Raw genomic sequence first — 27,885 nt, 5'->3', positions numbered from 1 at the left:
TGCCTGAACAAGCCCCTCAGTTTTCTTGGCAAGATTTCAGAAGTGGTTTGCCATTGCCTCTTTCCTACGGCTGAGAGAAATGACTACTCTTTGTACCTAAGGTGGGACACTAGAACTCACATTCTCCTGGTGCCCTAACCACTATACCGAACTGGCTTGCTCTATAATAATGTCCAATAATACCTAAATATAATTTATATAAAAACAATCTGGGTCACTAATATCCTCCAACTTCCAATTTACTTGCCTTTTCACCAACCTTTGTTATGTTAGTTCATAATGTCACAGAAGTACAAGGATGAACAGTGATGCTAAGCAATCCAAAGGGAAAATAGGGCATAAGTACAAGACAATGAATAAAAATGAAAATCAAATACCTTTTTTATTAAATCAACTACAGCTTGAGTTCAAAATATCCACACTATGGCAAGACACAAATGGATACAAGATAATGAAACAAAATAGCAGCCTTTAATTGCCACTGATAAAAACCGATTTTTATGTGATGTCACATAATTCATGTTTCCATTTCACACTTACCTCACTTTACCAGGTGGCAATTCCAGGCATGCTGTTGTAATTTCTAAAGTAACATTGCTTTTTCATAGATGATATCTTGGCTCCAATTATATTTTTTAAAAAAAACAGAGGTGCTTTTTATTTCTTAAAAAAACTGGGCACATCAAGCTGGAGAAATTCATTCTTTTTAATAATCTTAATACAGTATAATAGATTTTAAAAATCAAGTAAGTTTAAATTCTGGTTAGAGTGAATGTTAAATCTCCCCAGTTGGAAGTGGGGATAATATGGGGCTTCAGTGCTAATGTTATGAGTCAGATATGCAGTACTAATTTAGCATACACCACAGCATACCAACTTTGAAGTTCTGAAAATAGAAAAAAATAGTAATTTATTACAGACTGATGAATGGTCATCTTTTAAAATTGCAAGTAATTTAATTACAAGGTACAAGACCAAAACAAGCCGAATAATATTTTAGAAGGTCCAGTCCCTTGCAGTTTTAACAAGGGACAAATATTTGTACTCCGTTCAACAGGACTTCATACCAAATTAACATGAGCAAGCCTTATTAGTAACTACTGCTAGTGGTGCTCCATCTGTTGAGATAACAGAGGGGAGATGGTGACCTCCTGCTAAACAGCATCATCCAAGATAAATGATGGACTCATTAGAATGTCCCAGCTGCTAAAGTGCTGGTACATTCCTTCTTGCCCCATTTTATACCAACTTCCAGTTTTGTGCCAAATTCCTCGCCTAAAAAGAAGTCTGCTTCTTTGGCAAATGACAATGGCATCTAGCATTGTGCAAAATGTGCTTTAATCCCAGTTCATCCTGGATTCTGACTGTTGGCTAATTAAACTTGTGATTCTATGTGTGCCTACAAGCCCCAAAGACTTAATTTTGAATAAACAGGCAGATGACTGGCCTGCAGGATGCACATTTGAAATACTGCGAAATATGTCAAATTCTTGTTGTTGTAAGCAAACAGGGAGAGGGAGACCAACCCACCTGGTTTGGATATGCATTGTAAATTAGTATTGTCTGTTCCTATGAATCATGGTTCCTATGCATCATAATGGTGTCTGGTTCCTTGTCTTTCAGATTTGCATGCATTTCCATTTGAGGGCTTGATTTTCCATGTAAATACCACTGAGTTAAAACCACTGTTAAGAGTTCCCCTTTTTGTCCCAGCTAACTGACAGAAAATATAAACCACAATATAAACCAGCACTTTCCTTCCACAACAAGAAATCAAGTTCATTTGGGAAATACAAATAGTTTTGTCTGGACTATATTTTTTAGGAAAACATAATGTGAATTTTCTAAATTAATATATACATTTCTCCTACTTTCCTGTACTTTCTTCCACATACTCCGTAGTGGTTGTTAGTGCATTCAAAAACAAATGCACTTACAACCAAATATGTATTTTAGAAAGACCTATAAAATACATAACATTTAGGGAAAATTTGTACAAAAATAAATGTGAATTATAGAACAGTTTTTAAGAAGAAATGAGGAGTAGAAAAATTGGATGGATAGTTAATAAGCTGCTATTAAGGGTGTTTACAAAGTTGGTAAGAACTTTGTAAACTTTCTTGGAATTGTATATTGTAAGTGATCCATCACAGAAGATTAATTTTATTTCAGGGTTCAGGCCCATCTGACCTTATTGTTCTTATCATTGCAGATTCTCTAGTAAATGTACCATCTTTGCCAAAATACAGTTTATCATCCATCCATTACAGGGCAACATCTTCTTCAGTACTAAAGTTTTTTTAAAAAATGGCAAAATTTTAGATCTTTTGTCAGTCTGGGTAGTAATTGTTACCTGCCTTGTTTGACAAAACTGCACAAGACCTTTGTCCCATGGTTTGTTTTAATACTAATTTGTTCAATAAGTAATGATGGCTGCATTCACACAGAATACCAAAGCATAAATTATGGTTCATAGACAAAAACGATTGGCTCCATAGATCACATTAAGCCACAATACTATTACTTTATGCATCATGCATAAAAACAGCTCTAGGGCATCAGCTAGTAGGCTATCTGAGCAGAAATAGTTTATTGAATGCAAAGTCTGCATTGCAAAGGCACATGTGATGAAGTCATGTGGATTTTCTCACTGGAACCATATCCAGCTTTAAGGGGAGGGGGTTTGGAGTGAGTGGAGAGTAGAGAGGAAGAAAGTCTCTTGCATGTGGCCAAGTCATGCTACAGGTTTCACCAAGCACATAAGTTTAATTCAGGCCAAGAAAAACGCTGTTTCACATTATTGGAAAACAAGCCGCTTTATGCTGGTGTACATGACACCCAAATGAAAAAGCATATTACCTAGGAAAGATCCTTAGCTGCTTTTTAGAGTTCTATATATTTTGTTTATTTTTAAGCTTATTGTACTAGGAAAAGGCAACGCAGGCAGCAGAAGCCGTTATGTCTTATTAAGGGGAAACCCACTGAGTTTCAGAGTACCCATCCCCCCTCCCTCTCTGTGTATAGATAGGAAATGCCTCTAGTAATTATTACTTCTGCTCCTCTAAAGGAGTTCTCATCAGTGACAAGCTAACATTTTTGGCAACTAAGCTAGACTTGATATTTTCTTCTACCCATTTTTTTAAAATACCCAATATCCATGAGATGATAGCTAGGAAAAATATAATATTTCAATGCACACTTGCTGGTTTTGCAAATTCCTATTTTTCCTTTACTATGAACACTAGAGGGAACAGCAGGAAACCATTTCTGGCTACTCCAGCATAGTCAGTATCCAAGAGACAGTGAATGAGAAACTCTACAGCACACTCATTCATAGGTTGATGAGCATGAAGGGTTTAAAGGGCCCTAGTTCCAACCAATCCAAGAGGAAATTGTGCAAATAGGAAACTAAGTTCCAGTGGCAGACATGATGGGACTTATAACTTGGTTATACAAAATCTCCATGAAACACTTTTCCACCTCTTAAAGGAAATAGAAAAGTCTCCCATTTAAAAAAAAACAGGCTGCAAATAATCATGTGGCTGCTTAGGGACAAGCAGCTTTCTGCCCTTATTTAAATTATGCCTGGGAAAAAAAATGGAGAAAGACCGTAAAACGATTTATTCTCATGATCTGTATCGGTTTAATGGGTTCTGCATTGGAAACAAAGGATGTCAGCAACAGAAAGAGAGAATGAGATGGAGAGATCTCTGCACTCTGGAGCAAACACCAATGATTTACTTTTTAAAAAACAGAAGTTACTTTCTCTGTGAGTGCAACACAAACTGTTCCACTCCACTACAAACGATGGAGTTATACACCCAAGAAATTCATTTGGATCTCTGAAAGGTTAAAGTGTCTTTACGTGTCTTGACAGAAATGAACAACAAAACTCAATTAACCAAATGACCAAACGGTTACATTCACTGTCGTTTTCTAGGGAAATGGCTCATTTCGTTATATTACAAATGGAATATTTTGCAGCCTGCATGTAACTCTACACTCTTCTCCTTCTGGCCAACAATACTCATTTTCTTTTCCCTTTCAAATGGCTTTGTGATCTTATGAAGAAGTCCCTCCTCCTTTGTAGAGTCTGCCCAAAAGCAGTAATTTTATTTCAAGTCCTAATAATAGTGTGAATATGCATAATGGTTAAAAGTTCTCACTGTCATCATGGCTATAAGCCCTTTGCACGTTATTTGTGCAATAGGTTTCCCAAGTGCCTCCAGACGCAAATGCCAAGAGGAAAGCTATCCCTGCTTCCCAGCAACAGGCAGACGTAGAAAATTCCGTTATCAGACATTGTCTCTGGTCTCTGAAGACACATGCGGAAATACGTCGCTCCCTTGTGATGCGTTGCTTAACTGGGATTTGGTTTTCATTAAGAACTGTGCCCTCCTGTACATAATTCTCTCTTGCTCTTGCTTTAGCTCAATGTATGAACGGGAAAATGTGTGGAAGATGGAAGTGACAGGAAAGGCCATGAGAAGGATGCCACTCAAGATGCTACTCAGAGCCACCACCTGGCCTGGGATGCTTCTGGGTACCATATCACCGTAGCCCACTGTTGTCATAGTGATGACTGCCCACCAATAGCAAGCAGGGATACTGGTGAACTCCTGAGAGTCTGCCATCTCATTTTCAATCACATACAAGAGGGGAGCAAAAAGTGCAATGGCTACACAAAGGAACAGCAGCAACAGTCCAAATTCACGTGTGCACCTGCGAGCTGTGAGTCCCAGGGTCTGCAGACCTAGTGAATGCCTGGCGAGCCGCATGACGTAGAGAATCCTCAAGGCACGGAGTATACGGAGCACCAGGCCTACCTTGTCCAGGTAGATGTTGCCAGAGCTTGGCTTTTTGTTACTACTCACTGAAGCACTGTCTAGTAGTAAAGTGATATAATAGGGCAGGATGGCAATTATATCAATTAATGTCAGAGGGTGCCGCAGGAACATAAATTTGCTTGGTGCCTGGATGAATCTCAAGAGGAACTCCAAGGAAAACCATCCGACGCAAACCGATTCCACAATGAAAATGTTGTAGCACATCTGAGAGCATTCGCCCTGGAGTAGGATGGAAGGTTACACCATATGAGCATCATGTCACTTGGCAAATGTCACAGAAACAGTTCACAAACAACAGAAAAATTATCCAACTGCCGCAAACCAAGCCATACTTAGGTCAGCGGAGTGACAATTATTTCTTACATGGTCAGTGGAAAAACAACATGATAGCAAATTTGACTGTTGCAAAAAATGAGGGACATATGACTACTCTCCTCCCTTCCGGTCAGCAGAACAGGGGCCAGCCAACCTATTAATATAGGGCAGGAATTACAGGAAGAGGTGTAAAAGGGTATGAATATTATTTCTACAAAGGCAACTTGCTCTTAAAACAAAGCAGTTGCTAGAATTCTTCTTTCTTACTTTTCTTCAATGAACATTACATACCAGCAAAATTGTCTGATTGTCTCTGTAGTAAGATAAGCCGTTCATGTCATCATGTTTTCCAGTTCATCATGAATTTATAACAATCTCTCTTCAAAAAGGCAGTTTAAAATACAATAAAAATTCAAAACTAAGAGCCTTGATAGTACAGTGGACTAAAGCACTGTTATTAACAACTGCTGCTTGCAATTACTGTAAGTTCGAATCTCACCAGGCTCAAGGTTGACTCAGCCTTCCATCCTTTCTAAGGTAGGTGAAATGAGGACCCAGTTTGTGGGGGCAATAAGCTGACTTTGTATAAAATATACAAAAGAATGAAGGCTATTGCTTAACGCATTGTAAGCCGCCCTGAGTCTCCGGAGAAGGGCGGCATATAAATCAAATTAAAAACAAAACAAAACAATGAAACCACCCTGCCCTTTTTACTTATTTTACTGTAGTCTCGACAAACGAATCTAGTGATTTCTCCATTCCACAATAGCATTAGGTGGAGATAGAGAATCTAGTCTTTCAATAAATGCAGTAATGTTGTCTGACATCTTTGCTACAGGATGTTTTCTGATATGGAGAATCCTAACAATCAATCCTTTATCTTTCTCTGATTTTATCCAATTCAGGTAGAATTGTTTGGGTGTTTCCCCCATTTATATTTTCCTGGTCCCCTGGAATGACTGTTTTAATCACTCAGAAAATAATTCCAATCCAAGATCTTACTTTTTTATTAGACCACTTGAGCTACATCCTTTCAAGAAAATTTACACACTACCTTAATTCCTTACTGTAATTTAGCCACACGATGTGTAATTAAAATTCTTATACATTTTCTCCTGCATATCCATATTTCCATATTTCCATATCTATTGCGAATTACATTGAAAATTCCCCTGGAAACCAGTCACATTTGTATAGTGCAACAGACAAAATAAGCAACTAAGTCTAGCAACAAATATCCAGCACCAAAATTAGCAAAATCAATGTTAAGAGTACATGCTGAATTGTAACGCAGTACAAAGAAAGTACAATGCATCAGTTATAGAAGTTAAGACTGTATCAGACTATATAAGCTCTAAGACTGTATCAATGAGGTCATCCTTCATTTTACTATCCCAGTAACTTTGTGACAGATTAAGCTAGGAGAAAGTGACTACCGCAAACTCAGAATCCAAAATTCTTTGGGTTTTTTCCCCCATATTCTTGTTGATGTTACATTGCCTGAATTCCTACAGCAGTATTTATTAATGGAAAATACATTAAGCAACCTTGGTATGTTGAGGTTTACTAACCCTATTGTTTCCAACACTCTTGTATATAATATTGAGTGTGAAATATGGAAATGCTTTCAGACAAAATGTTAATATCCACAATTTATATTGATGGATAGGAGCAAACTCTTCATTGTTTTTAAGGTTTTATTAAATGAGCTGTATCCTTTAAAAAAGGGACACGGTGGCTCAGTGGCTAAGAAGCTTAGCTTGTTGATCGAAAGGTTGGCAGTTCAGCGGTTCGAATCCCTAGTGCTGTGTAACGGGGTGAGCTCCCGTTACTTGTTCCAGCTTCTACCAACCTAGCAGTTCGAAAGCACATAAAAAATGCAAGTAGAAAAATAGGGACCACCTTTGGTGGGAAGGTAACAGTGTTCCGTGCGCCTTTGGCGTTTAGTCATGCCGGCCACATGACCACAGAGACTTCTTCGGACAGTGCTGGCTCTTCGGCTTTGAAACGGAGATGAGCACCGCCCCCTAGAGTTGGGAACGACTAGCACATATGTGCGAGGGGAACCTTTACCTTTATCCTTTAAAAAAAAAAAGCAGTTCTGAATGAACTCCTCATCAGGATGCATGTTGGCTTTGCTTTGGCCTCGGTCTTCTATTAAATGTTCCAAAACAGCTCCAGCACTTCAGGTGAAGATTTCTAGCATGCAACTGAATGGCAGTTAAGTACTTCTAATATCAACACACCTGAGCCAAGGGGAGAGATGTGAAGCAAAAGTGCACGCACTTCAAAAGTGCAATTCAAAAGAAGTGCATTCCTCAGGGAAGTGGAGGAGAAAAGAGGTCAGCTCAACATAGAAATGCACCCTTGCACGTATTGTAAATCTATCTTCATCCATCTAATACAGACGTCTTCAAACTTGGCAGCTTTAAGACTTGTGGACTTCAACTCCCAGAATTCTCCAGCCAGCATAGCTATGCTGGCTGGAGAATTCTGGGAGTTGAAGTCCACAAGTCTTAAAGCTGCCAAGTTGGGGACCCACTGATCTAATAGATACATTTAGTCCTTGACTTACAACAGTTCATTTAGTGACTGTTTGAAGTTACTACGGCATTGAAAAAAGTGACTTATGACTATTTTTCACACTTAACACTCTTATAGCATCCCCATGGTCACATGATCAAAATTCAGACACTTGGCAACTGACTCATATTTATGACGGTTGCAGTGTCCTAGGGTCATGTGGTCCCCTTTTGTGACCTTCTGACAAGCAGAATCAATGGGGAAGCCAGATTCGCTTTACAACCGTGTTACTAACTGAACAACTGCAGTGATTCACTTTTAACAACTGCAGCAAGGAAGGTGATAAAACTGGGCAAAATTCACCTGACAACTGTTCTTGCTTAGCAACAGAAATTCTGGCCTCAATTGTGGTCATATATTGAGAACTACCTGTAGAGCTATCCATTTTGCATCTGTGAGTTCTTGTGTCCCTATTATTTGGCAACTTGTCGGGTAAGATTGGGAGAGAAAAATAAGGAACAGTCAGTCCTCGACTTACAACAGTTCATTTAGTGACCACTCAAAGTTAAAACGGCATGACACCCCCCCACACTCTTGCTTTTGGCACGGTGGGCCCTGTAGGCCCGTTTTTTCCTCTCCCCAGGCTCTAGAGCCTTTCTAGGAGCCTTGGGAGGGCAAAAATGGCCTCCCCCCTGGAGGCCCTCTGGAGGCCGGAAACGGCCTGTTTGTCAACTTCCAGTGGGACCGCCTGTGCGCCAGAGCTGAGCTTGCGTGTCCAGCAATATGGCTACGTGTGCCACAGGTTTGCCATCATGGCCCTATATCATTTCTCATAAATTGCTATCCAGTCTCTTCTTAAGAGCCTCCAGTAATGGAGCACCCAGAACTTCTGATGACAAGCTGTTCCTCTGGTTGACTGTTCTGTCAGAAAATCTCTCCTTATTTCTAGGTTGAATCTCTCCTTGATCAGTTTCCAAGCATTGCTCCTTGTCTGCCTTTCAGGTGCTTTGGAAAATAGGTTGTCCCCCTGTGACAGCCGCTCAAATATTGGAACACTGCTATCATGTCACACCTGGTTCTTCTCTTCACTTCGCTAGACTAGCCATGCCCTGTAACTGTTCTTCATACAGTATATTTTAGCCTCCAGGCCCCTAATCATCTTTGTTGCTCTCCTCTGCACTTTCTAAGGTTTCTACATGATTTTTATAATGTGGTGACCAAAACTGGGTGCAATATTCCAAGTGTGGCCTTACAAAGGCTTTATAGAGCAATATTAATACCTCACATGATCCTGATTCTATCCCTCTGTTAATGCAAGCTAGGATTGCATTGGCTTTTTTGGCTGCTGCCACACATTGCTGGCTTGTATTTAATCGATTGTCCACTAGGATTCCAAGACCCCTCTCACAGTTACTGTGACCAAAGTGGTGGTTTGCACAAAAAGCTGACCAAAAGGGTGAGCAACACTTTTATTCCCCTCAAAAAGAATAATTCCAGATAATTAAATAATTTCAGATAATCCCCCCCCCCCCCGTACACAACTTACTCGTTCCTCTTCTTCTCGTAACCCAGGCATGGTGCTGATAGACAGATTAACTGCTGTGACTGTCACGAAGAGGACGGATAAACAGGCGAACACTTTCCCAGGGATCCCCGACTGAGGCTTCTCCACCATATCCTGCAACTTTTTCATGCACACGCTGCCTTTTGTCTCTGCTGCTTCAGAGGGGTTTTCGCAGTCCCCAAACTCATCCTCTGTTTCGTTCATTTCTGCAAGTTCCTCCATCTTCTGGAGGTATCTTCTCTTGCAGCACCACTCTAGGCTGTCCTCCTCAATGCCCCAGTAAAGCAGCTCTTCTTGGAAGGAGAGGGCGCACATCTCCCTCAAGAGCCGGAGTTTCCCTGCGCGCAGAAAAGTCAAGATGGTCCTAAATGCTCCCGGGTTGCGATCGAAGAAGAACTCGTTGCAAGTCACGTCGTAATCGTCACAAATGTTGAGGATGTCGTCAAAATTGTTGCAGAATTTCAGCTGTCCCAAGCGAGTCATGGGGAACTCATCAAGGGTGGTCCAGGGGAGCAAATATTTAAAGCCACCCACGTTGATGATGATATGGTGCTTCCTTTCTTCTGGGCGGACACTTTCATAGAGGTCTTTGCCAGGGTGAAGACGCTTGGCTCTTTGGTAGAAGACCCCTTTCAGGGTTTCTCTTTCGGCAAAGAAAGGGTTGAAGGAGGCATCTGAAGCACAGCTGAGGGCACTATAGTCATAATCAGAATTTTCTCCTGGAAGAAGAGTCATCTTGATCACCAGTTTACTTCACATCACTTTAGGGCTCCAGTTACAAATTTCTAAAACGAAGGGGAAAAAACAAAGTATCAGTTCATGTGTATACCTCTGTTCTGACCTAGGCTCCTTTAACAAGCAGGAGGCAGGACTTGGTCCCGGCAAAACCTCTTTTATTTACACGACTGTGAATTATGTTCATTCACAGTCAGCAAAGTTTGTCTAAACAGTTTTTCAAAGGAATATTTCTCAACACACCTTATCTCGTTTGGCAAGCTGCCACGTAACTTGTTTCCAACCGCAGTACAAGGCAAAACTTGGCACAGAGTCTCTCAGAGTCACGGAACGAACAAATTGTTTCCTGCAAAAGCCCACTCCCTGTTTGCTCCTCTTTTATTTCCTGTGGGAGGGGACAATCACCTCCAAGGTGTGGGTTTACTCCCGAGTCGACCCTACTTTCTGAGTTGTTCTTGTCTTTTTTTTTTTTTATTGAAAAAGTTTTCAAATACAGATTTTTCCCCCCTTTCCCCCCCTCTCCCTCCCCCTCCCCAACCCCCCCTCCCCACCCCAGCCATCCCCCCCCTGTGACTTCTTCATAACAAAAAAAACCTAATTCATAACAGATTACTTACTCCCTCCTCTAGATATTGACCTTTACTTACTAAAAATATTATTAATATTATAACATCCCCCTTTATCCATATATTTCAGAAAAGAGAAAAGAAAGGAAAAAAAGGAAAAAAAAAAGGACATTATACTATAACATTATAAAATAACTTCTCCACTTTAAAACTATACAATAAGTCCTACTTTAACATTTAATCTTCTATGTATATTACTATAACATTTCAGAGCAGCCTTCCCCATCAAATCTAGTTTAACATTTATTCCACTCTATCCATTTCCTCCACTCCCCTAAATATATCACTTAAAAATCCCTTTTCTTAGACTAATCAATCTACTAACTAGCTTATTCACCCACTATCATGCAAAATTACCATACACATTTCTTAATATCTTTAATTCACTGCCCACACTACTTAAAAATATATGTCTATATTTTCCATTATATCTAAATAAAAAAAAAGAAAAGACAATAACTTTAAATTTATAATCCATATAGTATCTTCTTTAAGGTCTTTCCACTGGATTGGTAGAACCAACATCCATAATCGGGTAACATAGCTTGCTGGTGCAACAGTTTATTCAAGATCTTCAATCATATCTGCCCCCATCAGTAGTAAATATCTTCTTATATATATAAAAGTAAAAACAACCACCCGAGTGACATTATAATTATATTCCATATAGTAATAATTGTGGGTTTCATCAGGATTATTAATTCCCGTCATCGTAGTGGGTAACAACCCGATCTTCTGCATGCCCCAGCATAATTCTCTTGCCTTGTAATTCAAGATAATATAATATATTTATCAACACAAAAAAAAAATTCCAAAATGGATAATTCAAATCCATCAGTTTAAGGCTCATTTCACGTCCCCAAATTACGGCCATGCAGAGATCTGCCACAATCTTCAGGATGATATTAACCAATACATCGCCTCTTCTGTATTTACACATAATCATTCATATTTTAAAGTCACTGGCTTCACTGTTGCCTGATTTAGAAATTTCTATTTTTATGCCACCTATTTCTTTTTTCCTTTACTTTTTGTGGGTTTGGTTTCCATCCTGGTTTCTTTTCTACAAATTGTGTATCATCTGGTCGGATTTTGTTCTGCTTTGTAGATTGGTCTTGTTGGTTTTGTATTTGTATCTCATATTTCTTTTTTATCCCTTGTATTTCCCCTAATTGGTTTCCATGCTTGTCCTTGCCTTGATAAGTCATCACATTAAGGTTAGATGCCACTTCTCTCAGATTTATAGATAGTCCAGCTGGGGTATCCAATGAAACCAAAGGCAATTCATCTGGTACAGTCTCTATATTTCGATATTTTTCCTTTATTTCCGGCTCCTTCTGCTTATTGTATATTATACCTGAAGATGTTAAGTTCATTTTCAACCTATTTTGATAAAATTCTTCCGCTCTTTCAACAGTGTTTAGCTGATATCTTTCTCCTTGATATCTAAATATAATACCAACTGGGGCGTCCCACCTGAATGAGATATTTCTCTTTTTTAACTCATTCACCAAAAAACCAAATTTCTTCCTTTCCATCAATATCTTAGGTGGGAGTTCCTTATAAATCCAAATCTTTCTTCCATGCAGTTGCAACTTAGAATTGAAGGAATTTTGCACGATGTTATTCCTAATTTCTTTATCTATAAAATAAATCACCACATCTCTAGGCAATTGCCTTTGCTTGGCAATCCAAGAGTTGATTCGATAAACTCTGTCAATCCTACTAAACACTTCATCAGGTTGAACCTTTAGAATCCCAGCTAGAAATTCAGAAGATATTTTCCTTAAATCATCTCTATTATTTTCCTGCAAACCTCTTAATCTTATCGCATATTCTGTAAAATTATATTGTACCATTAAAATCTCTTTTTCAATCTTCTGTTGCAGATTTTCTGCATTACCATACTTTTGATCAGCATTCATTTTAGGTTTTTCTTCTAAGCTATTATCCTGAATATTTATCAAGTCATTTTCAATTTTTTGGATTCTATTGTCCAATTTATCTTGAGTTCCTTCCATTTTAGACTCTAGTACATTAGTATTTGTGTCCAACCGCATCATAAATTCTGTAAAACCATTAGCCATTTTTGAGAAATAAAAATTTAAACTATGGAAACAGCCAACAATTGGGGAATTTCTACATCTTCCTTCTGCTTATTATTATTATTGCTTACTGAAATTTCGCAAGGCCTCATTTAAATATGAAGATTCATGAGATTTCACCTATTTTTACTGTTTTACTTGGAGTTCATGGATACTTTGGGGAAATATTATGGGAACTTTGGCATTGCCATTGCAATCTGGCAGATCTCTGATGTACGCATAGTATGAAATGGAAATAATTTATAGGGGTAAAAGAAGTCCTCACAGACTTTACTCCACTACATGTTGGTGGGGGAGAGCTCATCTCACTTTCAAGGCCATTGAGTCAGCGCTGTCTGGAAATTTCTTTGGTCATGTGGCCAGCAGGATATTGTGGAGTGCTGCTAGCTTCCCATTGAAGTGGTACCTATTTATCTACTCGCATTTGCATGCTTTTAAACTGCTAAATTGGTAGGAGCTGGGGTGACAATGGGAGCTCACCCCTTCATGTGGCGCTCGGGTTTTTAGCTGAGAAGCCCAATGTCTTAAACACTGAGCCATCGTGCCGCTCCAATATAGGAGTCTGAAGATCAAATTATATAAAATATTTTATATGGGATGTTGTGGCCCACCAGCGGCCAAGGCAGCAGATTCGGACAGTGAGGAGGTTGGGGACAAACATGGGCCAGTCCTGGATTCTGGGGAAGGCTCCGATGAGGGCTCTGCGTTGGAGACAGAGAGGGGGCCAGGGCCATATGCCAGTTATCAGTTGCCTTTGGAGTCAGACATCAATGAGGCAAACAGCTGGAGCCTGTTCCCAATGTGCACATGCACAGTTGCCAGATGAAGGGAACAGCTAAAGAACAAGGGTCAATTTGGGAGTAAGGCCACAGGTGGATGATGAACGGCCCCTCCCAGAGGGAATAAAAGAGGAGCGAAAGAGGAGTGGAGTTTGCAGGAGACAATTAGTTTGCTTAATTGGTTCGTGACTCTCAGAGATTTCTTGCCAAGTTTTGAAGGTATTGGCCTCTCCAAGCTAGATAAGGTCTGTGACTGTAAATTCTCCCTTGAAAGACTTTGCTGGATGTAAATGAGAGGAATTCACAGTAACTTAATAAAAAGGGTTTTTTGTCGGGACAAGGAGTTTGCTTCATGCTCTTGGGAAGCCTAGGTCAGAACATGGAAATGGATCCGGGGGTGTGGGGGAGGGGGGGGGAGGAATGCTGGAAAAGTAGCAAATATATGCTGGAATCAAATCTACATTCTTAGTGGAACATCTCTTATAAAAATATGTAATCTGGGGCTGTACCAGGCAGATGCCAGGCTAGGAAAGTAGCTAATAGCACCTAGAAGAGGTATGTCACTAATAAATCTTGTTTCTAGATTTAGAGCCCATAATTGATGTTATAATGAATGAAGTCACTAATGCAGGCTCATTAATAATATATGATTATATTACTCATTAATTCTTGCTAGGTTCACTGTCTGGGGGAGAAGTCTCTTTGCCTCAATCACACAATTTCTTATGGTGAAATTTACTGTGTAGTACTGTACTCAGTGGCTAAGACGCTGAGTTTGTTGATCAAAAGGTCGGCAGTTCAGCGGTTCGAATCCCTAGTGCTGTGTAACGGGGTGAGCTCCCGTTACTTGTCCCAGCTTCTGCCAACGTAGCAGTTTGAAAGCACGTAAAAAATGTAAGTAGAAAAATAGGGACCACCTTTGGTGGGTAGGTAACAGCGTTCTATGCACCTTTGGCATTTAGTCATGCCAGCCACATGACCACGGAGACATCTTCAGACAGCGCTGGCTCTTCGGCTTTATAACAGAGATGAGCACTGCCCCCTAGAGTCGGGAATGACTAGCACATATGTGCAAGGGGAACCTTTACCTTTACTGTACAATAGTTAAGGTATGATTCTATTTTCCATTCTACAATTTTCTGGGTGTGGAAATTAATTCTATGGGGGGAAATCTAGGACAGAGTGCTATTGGTCCTAAAACAATAAATCTGTCAGTCCTGGAAGCCATCTTTTATTTTGGGTCCTCAGGGCTGCCACATTTAGTGCTGTGGGAAACTGGGACTGGGGGATTGTATGGAGTGGAGAGATATCTAGCCATAGTAACATTATTTTCTTTGAGAGACAAGGTCATCCTGCCCTGCACCTGGAGCGGGGTGACTGGGAGGCATCTCCAGTTGGGACAGTGCATTGATTGGACCATGTGATGGACATGTGGGTGGTTCCAGGTTTTCCCCACCCAGGGACTTGGACTTTCTTCTGGGTGGGGAAAACCTGGAAGCTTTCAGATTCGGGGTTTCCCAGAGGTGCCAATATGACATCTCTAATAAAATGGAACTTTGAGGAACTTCTGGCCTCAGACTCTTCTTTCATTGGGGGTGTTAATTGGAACCCTGACAAAATTGATCACAGTGGTGCACTTAGGTTATTCAAATTCTGTGATCAGTATACATCCTCCTTTTTAAGTAAAACTACATACAGTAAGTTGACTTTTAAAAACATTTTGCAAATCTTATTACGATACATCGTTTGTTTTGCCTGTCATGAGGAGGGAGAGGAATACTGATTGACCCTTAGAAATCTCATTTAGTGATTCTTCCGACATTTTACTAAGTGTTGCTTCCATAATTTAAAACACATCTCTGCAAAAGTACTAATTTCTAAAGTAACCAAAGATTATTAAAAATATAAATTGTGTGATTATTAACATTTCCTGTAGCTCTTCTGTACAAATACAGAAATACAGACTTACGAACATTAATTGGGAAAGGTAAAACATGGGACATGTTATATGAAAGATGCTTATTAATTTTTCAGATTTGCAGATTAGCCTTGGCCCTATCATTTCTTCAGGCTGGTGGCTAGGTGAAACAGCAATTTTTCCTGGTGATCCATCTTGCTGGCATTTTCTTCTGAAAGAAACATATGATTCTTATCTCCACTAGCTTCTAAATGAGCATTAGAAGTATTTCCTTCTTGATCTGTACTTTCATGAGAGTGTTTCTTGGATCCTGTTTTTTATTGGGCTGCTTTCTATGCAACAAAATGGCAAAACTATTTCAGAACAATTTTTATGGAGATTCTGTCATCCAAATCATGGTTGTCCCAAAGGTGCTTTTTCAAAAGATAACTGGACTTTGTTTTTCCTTGAAGACATTTCACTTCGCTTCCAAGAAGCTTCTTTGATCTGAACTTCTTCAGAACTGAAGAAGCTTCTTGGATAAGAAGCAAAACATCTTCAAGGGGAAAAAAAACAAAGTCCAGTTGGCACATATGGGACATATTTCAGAACAACTGTTGAACTGGGCATGGCTAGTCTAGTGAAGAGAAGGACCAGGGGAGACATGATAGCAGTATTCCAATTTTTGAGGGGCTGCCACAGGTCAAGCTATTTTCCAAAGCATCTGAAGGCCAGACAAGGAATAATGGATGGAAACTGAACAAGAAGAGATTCAACCTGGAAATAAGGAGAAATTTTCTGACAGTGAGAGCAATCAACCAATGGAACAGCTTGCCTTCAGAAGTTGTGGGAGCTTCATCACTGGAAGCTTTCAAGAAGAGACTGGAATGCCATCTGTTGGAAATAGTGTAGGGGCTGCTTGGGCAAGGGGTTGGACTAGATGACCTACAAGGTCCCTTCCAATTCTGTTAATCTGTATAATAAAACTGCATGGATGTGGAGCTCCAAGGCTGCACAAAGCTTTAAAAGGTTGATTCTAGTCAACAAAGATGTAATGGTATGTGGGAATGATCTGGGTAGACAAGGAGCTGCAGACTGGACAACCAGCATGTAAAAGATATCCCATCCTACTGAAGTAGAGATGGCACAGAATCCTTTCAGAAGGGACCCTTCCCAGATTTTTGGAGAGTAAAAGAAAAGGCGAAGAGAAATACTTTCAGTGTTGCAGACTCCTGTTAATGTAACATTAGAATAAAGTACATCTGTTTGTGTCTCTTGTCTGGACTACTTTGCAGGGCTAACAAAATCCCCGAATCACTTCACCAAAGCAGATTTATGAATCAAAACGAGGATTCTCTTTGAAGCGATAAATGAAATTTGGGAAATGTTTTGGATATTACTGCTCCTTTGGATATTCTTAATGGAGAATATCGGGGAGGGATATAATGGCTTTCTGTAATATCTACTGAAGTGTAGCAAAAAAGGTACTGGTTAGAAACTAGGATACTGTGATTTCTAGTTCTGCCTTAGGCCTGAAGCCAGCACGGCAGTGGCAAGTTGTTCACAAAAAATGTTTCCAAAAAACTAGAGGGAGTCATCCCTATAATTACTGGAACTGACTTGATGAACAGAACAGAGTTCGAACGGATCTTTGAGGTCTTCCAATCCAACCCTCTGCACAAGCAAGAGACCATACACCATTCCAGAGAAGTGGCTGTCCAGTCTCTTCTTAAAGGCCTCCAGTGATGGAGCACCCACAACTTCTGAGGGCAAGCTGTTCCATTGGTTAATTGCTCTGTTAGGAAATTTCTCCTTAGTTCTAGATTGCTTCTCTCCTTGATCAGTTTCCATCCATTTTTTCTTGTCTTATCTTCTGGTGCTTTGGATAATAGGTTGACCTCCACTTCTTTCAGGAATCCCCTCAAATATTGCAACATTGCTATCATGTCACCCCTAGAACTTCTTTTCACTAGACCAGACAAACCCAATTCTTGCAACTTTCTTTATGTTTCAGTCTCTAACCCCCCTAATCTTCTTTACTGCTCCTTTCTGCACTCTATCCATAGTCTGTACATGTTTTTATAATACAGTGACCAAAACTGGATGCAGTATTCTAAGTGTGGTCGTACTAAGGCTTTATAAAGCAGTATTAATACTTCATGTAATGTTGATTCTCTCTGTTAATGCAGCCTAGGACTGCATTGGCTTTTTTGACTGCTGCTGCACGCTACTGGCTCATATTTACTTTTTTAAAACATATTTATAATAATATTTTTTGACAACAAAACTAACCTTACTTTGGGTTTTGTTTATTTTATCAACTCCTTTTTTTTTTTTTTAATGAGGCCAACCATAAACCTTAATTTTGCTTTCTGGGTGCTTATACAATGTTATATTTCCCTTCCCATCTTCTCAACACGTGGGAGCTCAGTTCAATTTCAATTCTCGGTTGATTTAAGACTCTTGATAATTAAGTGAATGGATGTTCTTACAAGCAATGTTCCATATGTTTTGTGCTCTAAAAATAGCAACTGGGTGGCAAGGCTACCAATGATGCATTCTCTATGGTTCGTCTATAGCAGTGCAGCTCATTGGGCAATTCTGTTTCTGATATCCTCTTAATTTTGTATGTATGTATGTATGTATGTATGTATGTATGTATGTATGTATGTATGTATTTATTTAATTTATTTATTTATTTATTTATTTATTTATTTATTTTTCAAACTTCTATACTGCCCTTCTCCTTTCGGACTCAGGGCAGTGAACAGCCAAAATAAAAACATTTATACATAACATTACAATTAAAAACAGATTTAAAATAATTAATAAATTTGGCCCATAATTTAAAATTTGTCAATTTAAAATCACTATCAAAATTTTAAAAACCAACCCTAAAATCAAAACAGACCAGCTAACTGAAAAAAGTAAGTTTTTAGGGCCCGACGAAAAGTCCTGAGGTCGGAGATCACTCGTATCTCTGGGGGTAGATTGTTCCATAGGGTAGGTGCCACCACAGAGAAGGCTCTCCTCCTGGGGGTCGCCAGCCGGCATTGTCTGGCCGACGGCACCCTGAGGAGGCCCTCTCTGAGAGAGCGAACCGACCGGTGGGAGGCTATTGGTGGCAGAAGGCGGTCCTGTAAGTACCCCGGCCCCAAGCCATGGAATGCTTTAAAGGTGATCACCAACACCTTGAAGCGCACCCGGAAGTCCACTGGAAGCCAATGCAGCTCGTGCAGGAGAGGAGTCACATGGGAGCGCCCCGTCGCTCCCATAATCCCCCGCGCGGCCGCATTCTGCACCAGTTGGAGCCTCCAGGTGTACCCAAGGGGAGCCCCATGTAGAGAGTGTTACAATAGTCCAGACGAGAGGTGACGAGTGCTTGAGTGACAGTGCGTAGGGAGTCCCAGTCCAGAAAGGGGCGCAACTGGCGTATCAGGCGAACCTGATAAAAAGCCCCCCTGGCCACGGCCGTCATGTGCCCTTCTAAAGACAGCCGTGCGTCCAGGAGGACACCCAAGTTGCGGGCCCTCTCCGTGGGGGCCAATGATTTGCCCCCAATAACCAGCGATGGCGTCAGCTGGCTATACCGGGGCGCCAGCAGCCACAGCCACTCGGTCTTGGAAGGGTTGAGTCGAAGCCTGTTTCTCCCCATCCAGACCCGCACGGCCTCCAGGCACTGGGACATCATTTCCAAGGCATCGTTGGGATGGTCTGGGGTGGAAATGTACAGCTGAGTATCATCAGCGTACTGATGGAACTCCACCCCAAAACCACGGATGATCTCACCCAGCGGCTTCACATAAATGTTGAACAGGAGGGGCGAGAGGACCGACCCTTGTGGCACCCCACAAACAAGGCGCCTTGGGGTCGACTGCTGCCCCCCTGTCAACACGGATTGTGACCGGTCAGAGAGATAGGAGGAGAACCACCGCAAAACGGTGCCCCCCACTCCCAGTCCCTCCAGCCGGCGCAACATGATACCATGGTCGATGGTATCAAAAGCCGCTGAGAGGTCTAATAGGACCAGGATAGAGGAATAACCCCTATCCTGGGCCCTCCAGAGATCATCCACCAACGCGACCAATGCCGTATACTGCCAACAAGTCCACAATCCAATATAATCAATTCTGCCAGTGAGGAGTCAATGCAAAGTTTGCCTTTGAGTTTGAAGAAACAGGATAAAGAATTGATGCTTCTGAACCTTGGTGTTAGAGACGGCTCTAACAATGGATAATGAAACAAATCAATCCAGAATTTTCACTTGAAGCAGAATCACAATCAGAATAGAACTGGAAGGGACCTTGGAGGTCTTCTAGTCTAGCCCCCTGCTCAAGCAGGAGATCCTATACCAGTGATGGCTAACCTTTTTGCCATCACGTGCCAGGAAAGGGGGCGGGGGGGAGGAGCACGTGCGTGCGTGCCCACACCGATAATTCTATGCGCCCTGCCCTGCGCGTGCACGCGCAACCTCCCCCCTCCCCCCTGTTCCTGGCACGCGATGGCCTGGTAGGCCCGTTTTTCTTTCTTACCTGGCTCCAGATCCTCTCTATGCATCTGCAGAGGGCAAAAACAGCCTTTCCCACTCCCTTGGAGGCCCTCCAAAGGCCTGAAACGGCCCATGTCCCAACTCCCGGTGGGACAGGAAGTGACATTTTTTGCTGTCCCTGGAGTCTCTGGAGGCTGGGGACAGCAAAAAACATTACTTCCTGTCCCATCGGGAGTTGGGAAATGGGTCGTTTCAGGCCTTTGGAGGGCCTCCGAGGGAGTGGGAAAGGCTATTTTTGCCCTCTGCAGATGCATAGAAAGGATCTGGAGCCAGGTAAGAAAGAAAAACGGGCCTTCCTCACCCACCCCCAGCCCCTCCGGAGGCAGGAAACAGCATGTTTCCCTACTTCTGGTGGGCCCAGAAGGCCCGAAAATCAGCTGGCTGGTGTGCGAATGCGCCCCAGAGCTCAGCTGGCGTGCCCACTGATATGGCTACGTGTGCCACCTGTGGTACGCGTGCCATAGGTTCGCCATCACGGTCCTATACCATTTCAGACAAGCAACTGTCCAATCTCTCTTTAAAAACCTCCAATGATGGAGCACCCACAACTTCTGAAGGCAAACTGTTCCACTAGTTAATTGTCCTGACTTTAAGAAGTTTCTCCTCAATTTCAGGTTGTTTCTCTCCTTTATTACTTTCCATCCTTTTTTTCTTGCACACATAACTAAAATCCAATTATCCTATTTTGAATCCCTTAAAGTTTGAAGCTGTTACATTGTTTTTTTCTCATTTCTGCCAACTTTCTCTTTAAAGGTTGATGGGGATATATTTTAAAATGGTATTGTAATAAAACCCTTGAAAGTTTTCAAAACAAACTTGGCAGTTTTAAAGTCTTTGGCTGGGTCTACCATTTTTGCTACTTTTATCCTCATCTGCCAAAAATGAAGCAGCTTCAAACATGTTGAAGTTTTCCCATCACAGCCTATGGATAGATTTTTTTTTTTTTTAAATTGAATCTCGAAGGCAAGTAAACTAAATCAGGGGGATACTGAATCCCAGATCACAAACTTGAATAGAGCCATGCTCTTGAAGCACAAGCTCCCAACGGGAATCAGATCACAATTGATTCATCCAGGCCTATCCTGCTCAATTTGAGGATATATTTACTATGAAGATAAAAGACCCTGAAAGACATCTTACAAATTTCTTAAATAAGTACATTACAATAGTAATAGTAATGTACTCAAAAACAGCAAAAAGGTTTTTTTTTAAAAAAACCAGAAGCCATATATGAAGTTTTTGCTGAAAATGACTTAAGGATTTGGGATTTAGAAGGATTAAGGAGGGAGACAAAAAAAGATGGCAATAAAAAGAAGGGCAGAATTCAAAATTCTATAGGGTTTTTTTTCCTGTTTTCATTTACTTTTTTCTTATATCTTTTTATTTTTATTTTCATTTTTTATACTTTTATTGTACTGTAAAATTCTAGTAAAATATTAAAAAAGAAAAAAGAAACAGTATTATTCTGTCTTTTCCATGTTTGTCAATATCGTTTGGAAATGGTGCAGAATAACCAAGCAATTGACCAAACGGGATTTTTCGTGTTATCAATATAAGAGATTATGTATGAATATATATTCCCCATTTATTTGTTAAATTTATTTGCCGCCTGTCTTACTGTGGGGCTATTCTAGGCAGTTTACAACATGCCTATATATCACTTACAGCATAAAGGCACTATTTGCCATGCATCTCCTGTTACTTGTCAGTTTTTAGGTACACTTGACATTCAATTTAGATTAGTTTGTGGAAGAGATCCAAAAAAGTAAAGTCTGGAAAACCTGTAACATGCAGAGTTGCTTCCAGTTCAGCTATGACCTTTCTCTTCTCTCAAAACCAGCAAGGATTCTGTTCGAGTGCCATTTAAACTTAATGAATCAAGAACTCCTGGTGCGAGGTAGGTCAGCAAGAATGAAGACATATATTTATAGCTAATTAATATTTGAAGATAGTACTGCAATGTCTCTTGACCTTACTATACTCCCAACTTTTCTCTTGATTTGGTCTTTGGGACCCTCTTCAGTTTTGTCCAACCTCTTGTAGTCAATTTTGTTAGCATCCTTCTTATAAAGTAGTGTCTTAAATTGGTTATTGGTCCTGGTGGACTGGCCACAGCGGAAGAGAGGTAGAGGGGTATTTTACAGTGGAGAGAGCAAGAGACGGGGTGATATAAGATGCATATTTCTATTATGGCAGGAAGTAAATGGATGCTGTGGGATAGACATTGGGACAGAGTTTTAGAGTCTGTTAGAACTGAGGAGGGGGAAGGATGCATGTCTTCTCTGTCCATAGTTCACAGCCTGCTTCGCTCCATGGTCCACAGACCAACTCTTGAGGGAGTATTTTTCTCTTTGGATCATGCTGCCAAATTTTAATAGCAAAATTTGGAAAGCACTCACTATTGTATCTGTTACTTGGATGTAGTAACTCTTTTGAGGAAAATATTTCATTTATTTTCCTGCCCCCACTCAGGATTAGAAGAGGCTCTACTCTGTTGAGCAAATTGCTTTGCTGATTTTCCAGACATGTCTTTTTGGCAACAATATGGCGGTGTTTTACCACCAAAATGTTCCAGATGTTCTTCCTACTTCCTGATCTAGCCTACCACTCTGATGGATCCCAATCAGAACAAATCCAAACCTAATTCAGTTTTTCCAAAGACAGCCAGGATTGGCTAGATAGGAAGAGGAAATGGCAAATCCATAATGCTGCCAAGAAAATTCTATGAATATAATCATTAGGAATTTAGCTCAAAGTCCCCATTTTGATATTATTACTTCTCCACTTGATTTTATTTGTGGCTCTTCTATCCACTGCATCTTTTCTAGGAAGCAATACATCTGTTTTTTTTTTTTTAAATGTCTTTTAGATATATTACAATATGATGTGAACAACATGGCTTGATCTACATAGTGTACATAGCAGACTTTATTCCTTCAAGAAAAAGACCCAGGAACCATTGGGTAGCTGTTTTACTGCTTCCTATTCATTTTTAATTTCTCAAGGTACACCAGGCCTTCACTTTGAAAACAAAGAAAGGGGAAAAACTGGAGACAAAAACCAGCCTTCTACCACCTTCCTTCTTGATGATTTAGCTCCAATCTTGTGCAGGAACAAGGTGATGATCAGGGGTGTCAAACTCGAGTCGTCACGTGACATATTGGGACTTCCCCCCGCTTCGCTAAAATGGGTGGGGCGGGATCAGCACGTGACGCATCTGGCCCGCAGGCAGCATACCCCTGATATAGGTCAACAAATCTTCTGGAGTATGGACATTTGGGGATGGAGAAATGCTAGCCAGTCAATACAAAAGTTTCTGAAACACTAACCAAAAATAAGGGAAATTGGCAGACCATAGCCAGGTGTGCTTTTCTGGAGTCCCTATCCTAGATTAGCTTGATTAATAATATTAAGCCATATTTATTAAGCCATTACTCCCTTCATATGATGAATAACAGAATTGTGAAACGGTCAATTTCTTTCATGTCGGTTGGCAGTACTCATCCATATTTAGCCAGAAGGACATATGTTTATGTGTGAAAAAGGATGGCTGGAGTTTCCCTTGACACCATCTGGAGGAAGACTTGCCAGGATCTCTCTCCACATATTATCATTCCTGGCTTGTGTTTTCATGAGGGAATGGATAAAATTTCTCCAGGACATTGATATTCTGACGTCTATCCTAAGATTCTCGATCAAATTACATAGGAAGAACTGGCCATCCGTGACAAACATACACCAACATTTAGCTTCCAATCTCTGCCACCTTGTTCAAGGGAAGGTTTCTCTGGGTTCACCGTGAATCCTATCTGACAAAAGGAGGCTTTGTGGAATGTAACAGTTAGATAAGGAAAGGATCATTGCAGGCTTCAAATAAAAAGGGATAACTTCTAGGTTAGCTTGCAGATATTATGTGCTGAGACTGGACAGAGCTTTGTGAAAATAGAGACAATTTCTGTGCTATCCTGCTGAGAAATAAATAAGTAAAAACGTGCTTCACATTCTGCAGCCTCTGTCCAGCAGCTAGCAGATGTTTATAGAGCAGTATGATGATATATAGATCGATTAGGTTCACAAACTATATTTAAGACCTAATGGCTGTATTTACCAGGCCTGATAAATTTGATTACTTTCTTGGGGCATTAATGTGTTGGGAAATCACAGCCCCTTTGCTTGCTGAGAGACCATGTATTATACAAGACCAGGAAATATGTCTGTTCAGTCATTCATTTAAACATCTTTTGCAAACCCAGCTGTAATGTATGGGCGCTTTCTCTTAATCTGGGACCCTCTACCAGGGCTGGATCCCAAATGCTCTTTTCTTTAGCCATGATATCCAGAAGACTGGAGCTACAGTCCAGCCCAGGTAGAGGATGCCAACTTAAAGAAAGTTGATGTTCAATAACTATTTGTGACTTTGGGGGAAAAGTACCACTGAATGATGCTCACGTTCCATTCCATGCTGTAACATCTTTCTGTCGTTATGTACGCAAAAGAACGGGTGACATACAGAGACCCTATTAAAACCATAAAGTTGAAAAATATATAGGATAAAATCCAAATATACATCAAATTAAGTTAAATCGCACCCAAGCGGATTACTTATTTTCCAGTAAGTATGCATAGAATTGGGCAATATATCTCCTAAGCAACTGAACTCATTCTGGGTAATAAAAGGGGGGGAGGAAGAAAAGCCCCACCCTCACTATATTCACAAAATCAAATTTAGGAAGCTGTGTGATTAGTTCTCTCTTTCTGCCAGAAGCAGGAAGACCTTGTCAAGCTAAATGGAATAGAGATTTTTTGTCCTTTCTCAAGGAAGGGAACAGAAGCAGCAACTTCACTGTTAAAAATGCCACTTTGGGTTGTTTCTCTCCACCACCACACCTCCCCCCCCCCCCCCCCCGCAAATTTCCTCTGCAGCAATTCTGATTCCTGCAATGCATCTCTGATGTAATCAGTGATCCTGTGAAAAGAACTTGCTACCATTTTGTGTTGCAGGCAACTGCAGAGCAGTTTCCTGGATGAAAATGATAATGTGCTATAAAATGCTATAAACCATGAAAGTCTGGAGACTTCTGAGGGCTGGGAAAGCTTAGCTGCCATTTATTATTCCCCCCTACAGTAAAATGTGCCCATGTCCCAACGTAATGAATGGCCTTTCCAAAAAAGATATGACCGTGAGAAATTAAAAATACGGTGTCATTTTTATGGAAGAAATAGCTGCTGACAGGTGGAAGTTGTGATGCCCTTACGCAACTTCCACAGGCCAGAATCTCTGGATATCGGTTGTGATCAGAAGAGTGGAAGGCACTGAGTAGCTAATGGAAACAAGTGCTAGATTAATCATTATTGCTGATCCAGTATTTCTCCCCCCCCACATCTACTTTATAGCAATATAGCAAAGCAAAGCTCAACGTTTCAAAAGATTTATCTCCTCTGCATAAGCAAAGATAGCATTTCTTTGACTAGCTTTCTCCAATGACTATCTCTGTAGGGATAGTGAGAAGTCAAATCCAACACCCAGAGAAGGAATTGTGTCATAGAAAGCCTTAAAAACCAGCTAGAGAGATATTATGTACATGTCATGCAACATACTTTCCAAATTCTGATTTGCTAGCTTTAAAACCCATATAATGTTAAACTTTAGCTCTGTATTGATAAAAGTGAGTTATGGAAGCCGTAGCAAAAATGACAGCATTGGCACATCTGAGTTTTCACCAACATAAGACACAAATTTTGCTTAATGATTTAACTTGTAGCTATTAAGTTGTCTAATTTTATCCAAGGACTCTGGGGAAAGCAATTCAGAAATTCAATACTTAGTTTTAGCTTAGTCTTCTATTTAAAACAGAAAACATTAACTAACCTCAGGCCCTAAGTACTGAAAAGTTAACTTGTTCTTTCTAGAGCAGAATTGTGCAAATAAAACAAATCTATTCACAATTAATTCTACCTACAGAGTTGCCCTTGTTGAGAAGATGAAAAAAGGGATAAAGAAGCAATCCATAATATTCTGAGTAAACAGGTTTTCCGATGCATTACAGCCATGGGAGAAAATCAAGGAGACTGCAACAGAAAAAAATGCTGCAAAGGACCAGCAATTGAAATGCATTCCTGATGAAGTCAGTAAGCAGAAAGAAACTCATTTAGAATAAATGAAAGTAATAATAAATGCATTTCCTTCTTAGAATTGCTAATCAGGGGTTATTATGGTGAAAACATAACTTATCCCTTATCCCATAGTTCAAACTATAAGGGGGAAAAAAGTGGGGGAGGCACTGACAACTGTCCAGAACAAACCACAGCCTGAAAATGCGATAAATTCCGCTGCTATTTAAACATATTTTAAGAAAACAAAGTTTTAGCTGCTTTGATTTATTGGGAGAGCCAGGGTCACACAAAAGTGAACTTCCTACATACAGAATACAAGACAATGTAAAATACTGCTCCATGCAACCAAACCCTCTCCTGTTCTACCAGTTAGCCCAAACAACCATGTTCTAATTATGGGGTTCTTCTGCATTAGGACAACTGCTATGTCACAGGTGGAAGTGAAAACCAGAAGGTGGGGGGGGGTGTTGTTCCTGCAAAATGAAAGCTACAATTCCAGACACCTCACTAGGAAGTGGGATTTAAACGGTAGTCTGGAGTCAACAGACCCACGTTTATTCCCCCACCCCACCCCCGAATAAAGCATGGAAAGGATGAGGAAAGGAGAAAGGTATTTAAAAAATGAAATTGCCCCAAAGAGGGACTGGGAAGAAAAGAACTGGACGTTTACGGAAATAAACAGGAATAAATGCACAGACATACACCCATCCGCCTCAGAGGTTTCTCCATCTTCCAGGCTCGAATTTAAGTAGAAATGGTGCACCGGGCAAAGAAACCCATTGCTGCAATAAGCACGCGCTATCCGTGAATCCGAATTAGATCAAGAAGACCCCTTTTCCTTTCAGCTCCCGGTTCCAAAAACAGATGGAAAAAGTCGACAGTCCCAAAACGGAAAAATTGGTGTTGGCTAAAAACCAAGTCGCGAAAGAGGTGCAAGGCTTGGGAGGGGAGGGGAGGGGGGGGAAGAAGGGAGAGAAAGAAGGAAAAAAAGAAGGGAAGCCCCACGCGCATCAATCCTTCAATCTTTCCCCTTCTCCAGAACCAGACAAGGAAAGCTGTTATTATGGCATAGCTGCATTAAATCGCCGGAAGGCGCTCAGTTTCATTGTTTTCTGGAACGGATGAAACTGCAAAACGGGGGGCGTCTCGTTTTCGGGGCGCTGCAGAAAGTTTCGCCAGCAACTTGCCCGGCAAGTTTCGGCTGAATAGGTAGCACAGGATCGCCTCTGGAAGGGAAGAGGAGCGGAGGAGGAGGAGGAAGAAGAAGAAGAGAAGGAAGAGAGGCACAGACACACCGCGCAATACTTACTTTATGCCGCCGTAGTAGCAGCAGCTCCGGATCTCCGGACTTGGGAGCAGCAGGTGAAAGGAAAAAGGCGGGCAGCCGGCGGAGGAACGCGCGCGAATCCGGCAGAAGCACCGCGCCCGAGAGCGCAGAAGTGGATCGCGGCGACACAGGGCTCCGCCCGCGGGACCTGCCTTGCCTGCTGTCCTGGGCGCGGAGAGAGCGCGCTCATGGTAACGGAGGCTCAGGCAGCCGGGGAAGCCCGGAGCTGGCGCTGGTGCCGGGGCCTCGGCTCGGCTCTCACGCCCGACAGACGAAGCGGCCGTCGATGAAAGGAAGACGCGCCCCGCACACGCAACGGCCGCGGCCAGAACCCTCCCCGCTCACACGTGCCGCGCGGCGCCAGCGGAGCGCACCCTGCGTGCAACAGGCTCTCAGACGCGCCGCCTCTTTAACAAGTAGTCCCGACAGCCAGGCGTCCCTCCCCGCCGCCCCGCCAAGGCCGCGTACACTTTTCTTGATTTGCAGAGCTTGGACTTCAAGGGA

The 27,885-nt window shown here is 41.3% G+C and overlaps 1 protein-coding gene across 1 annotated transcript; it reads right to left on the bottom strand.

Moving 5' to 3' along the window:
* Positions 1-363: 363 nt before the first annotated feature.
* Positions 364-27,795, bottom strand: KCNG1 (potassium voltage-gated channel modifier subfamily G member 1). The gene is made up of 3 exons (XM_034433014.3): positions 27,364-27,795; positions 9,232-10,034; positions 364-5,066 (listed from the first exon to the last, which is right to left on the bottom strand). Exons 2-3 carry the CDS (start codon positions 9,982-9,984, stop codon positions 4,296-4,298), a joined length of 1,524 nt encoding a protein of 507 aa, XP_034288905.1. The 5' UTR covers positions 9,985-10,034; positions 27,364-27,795; the 3' UTR covers positions 364-4,295.
* Positions 27,796-27,885: the final 90 nt, after the last annotated feature.

This window comes from Pantherophis guttatus, chromosome 3 (genome assembly GCF_059756535.1).
Source record: "Pantherophis guttatus breed Tessera chromosome 3, ASM5975653v1, whole genome shotgun sequence".
Classification (NCBI taxonomy): Eukaryota; Metazoa; Chordata; class Lepidosauria; order Squamata; family Colubridae; genus Pantherophis; species Pantherophis guttatus.
The sequence above is the reverse complement of the archived record's forward strand: the minus strand, read 5'-3'. Positions and strand labels throughout refer to the sequence as shown.

Bases quoted from the DNA above. Each gene is read 5' to 3' on its own strand.
- KCNG1 (XM_034433014.3), bottom strand. From the start codon at position 9,984: ATGACTCTTCTTCCAGGAGAAAATTCTGATTATGACTATAGTGCCCTC. The intron at 5,067-9,231 runs GTAAGTTGTGTA...ATCCTACTCCAG, and splicing joins TACGAGAAGAAGAGGAACGA to GGCGAATGCTCTCAGATGTG.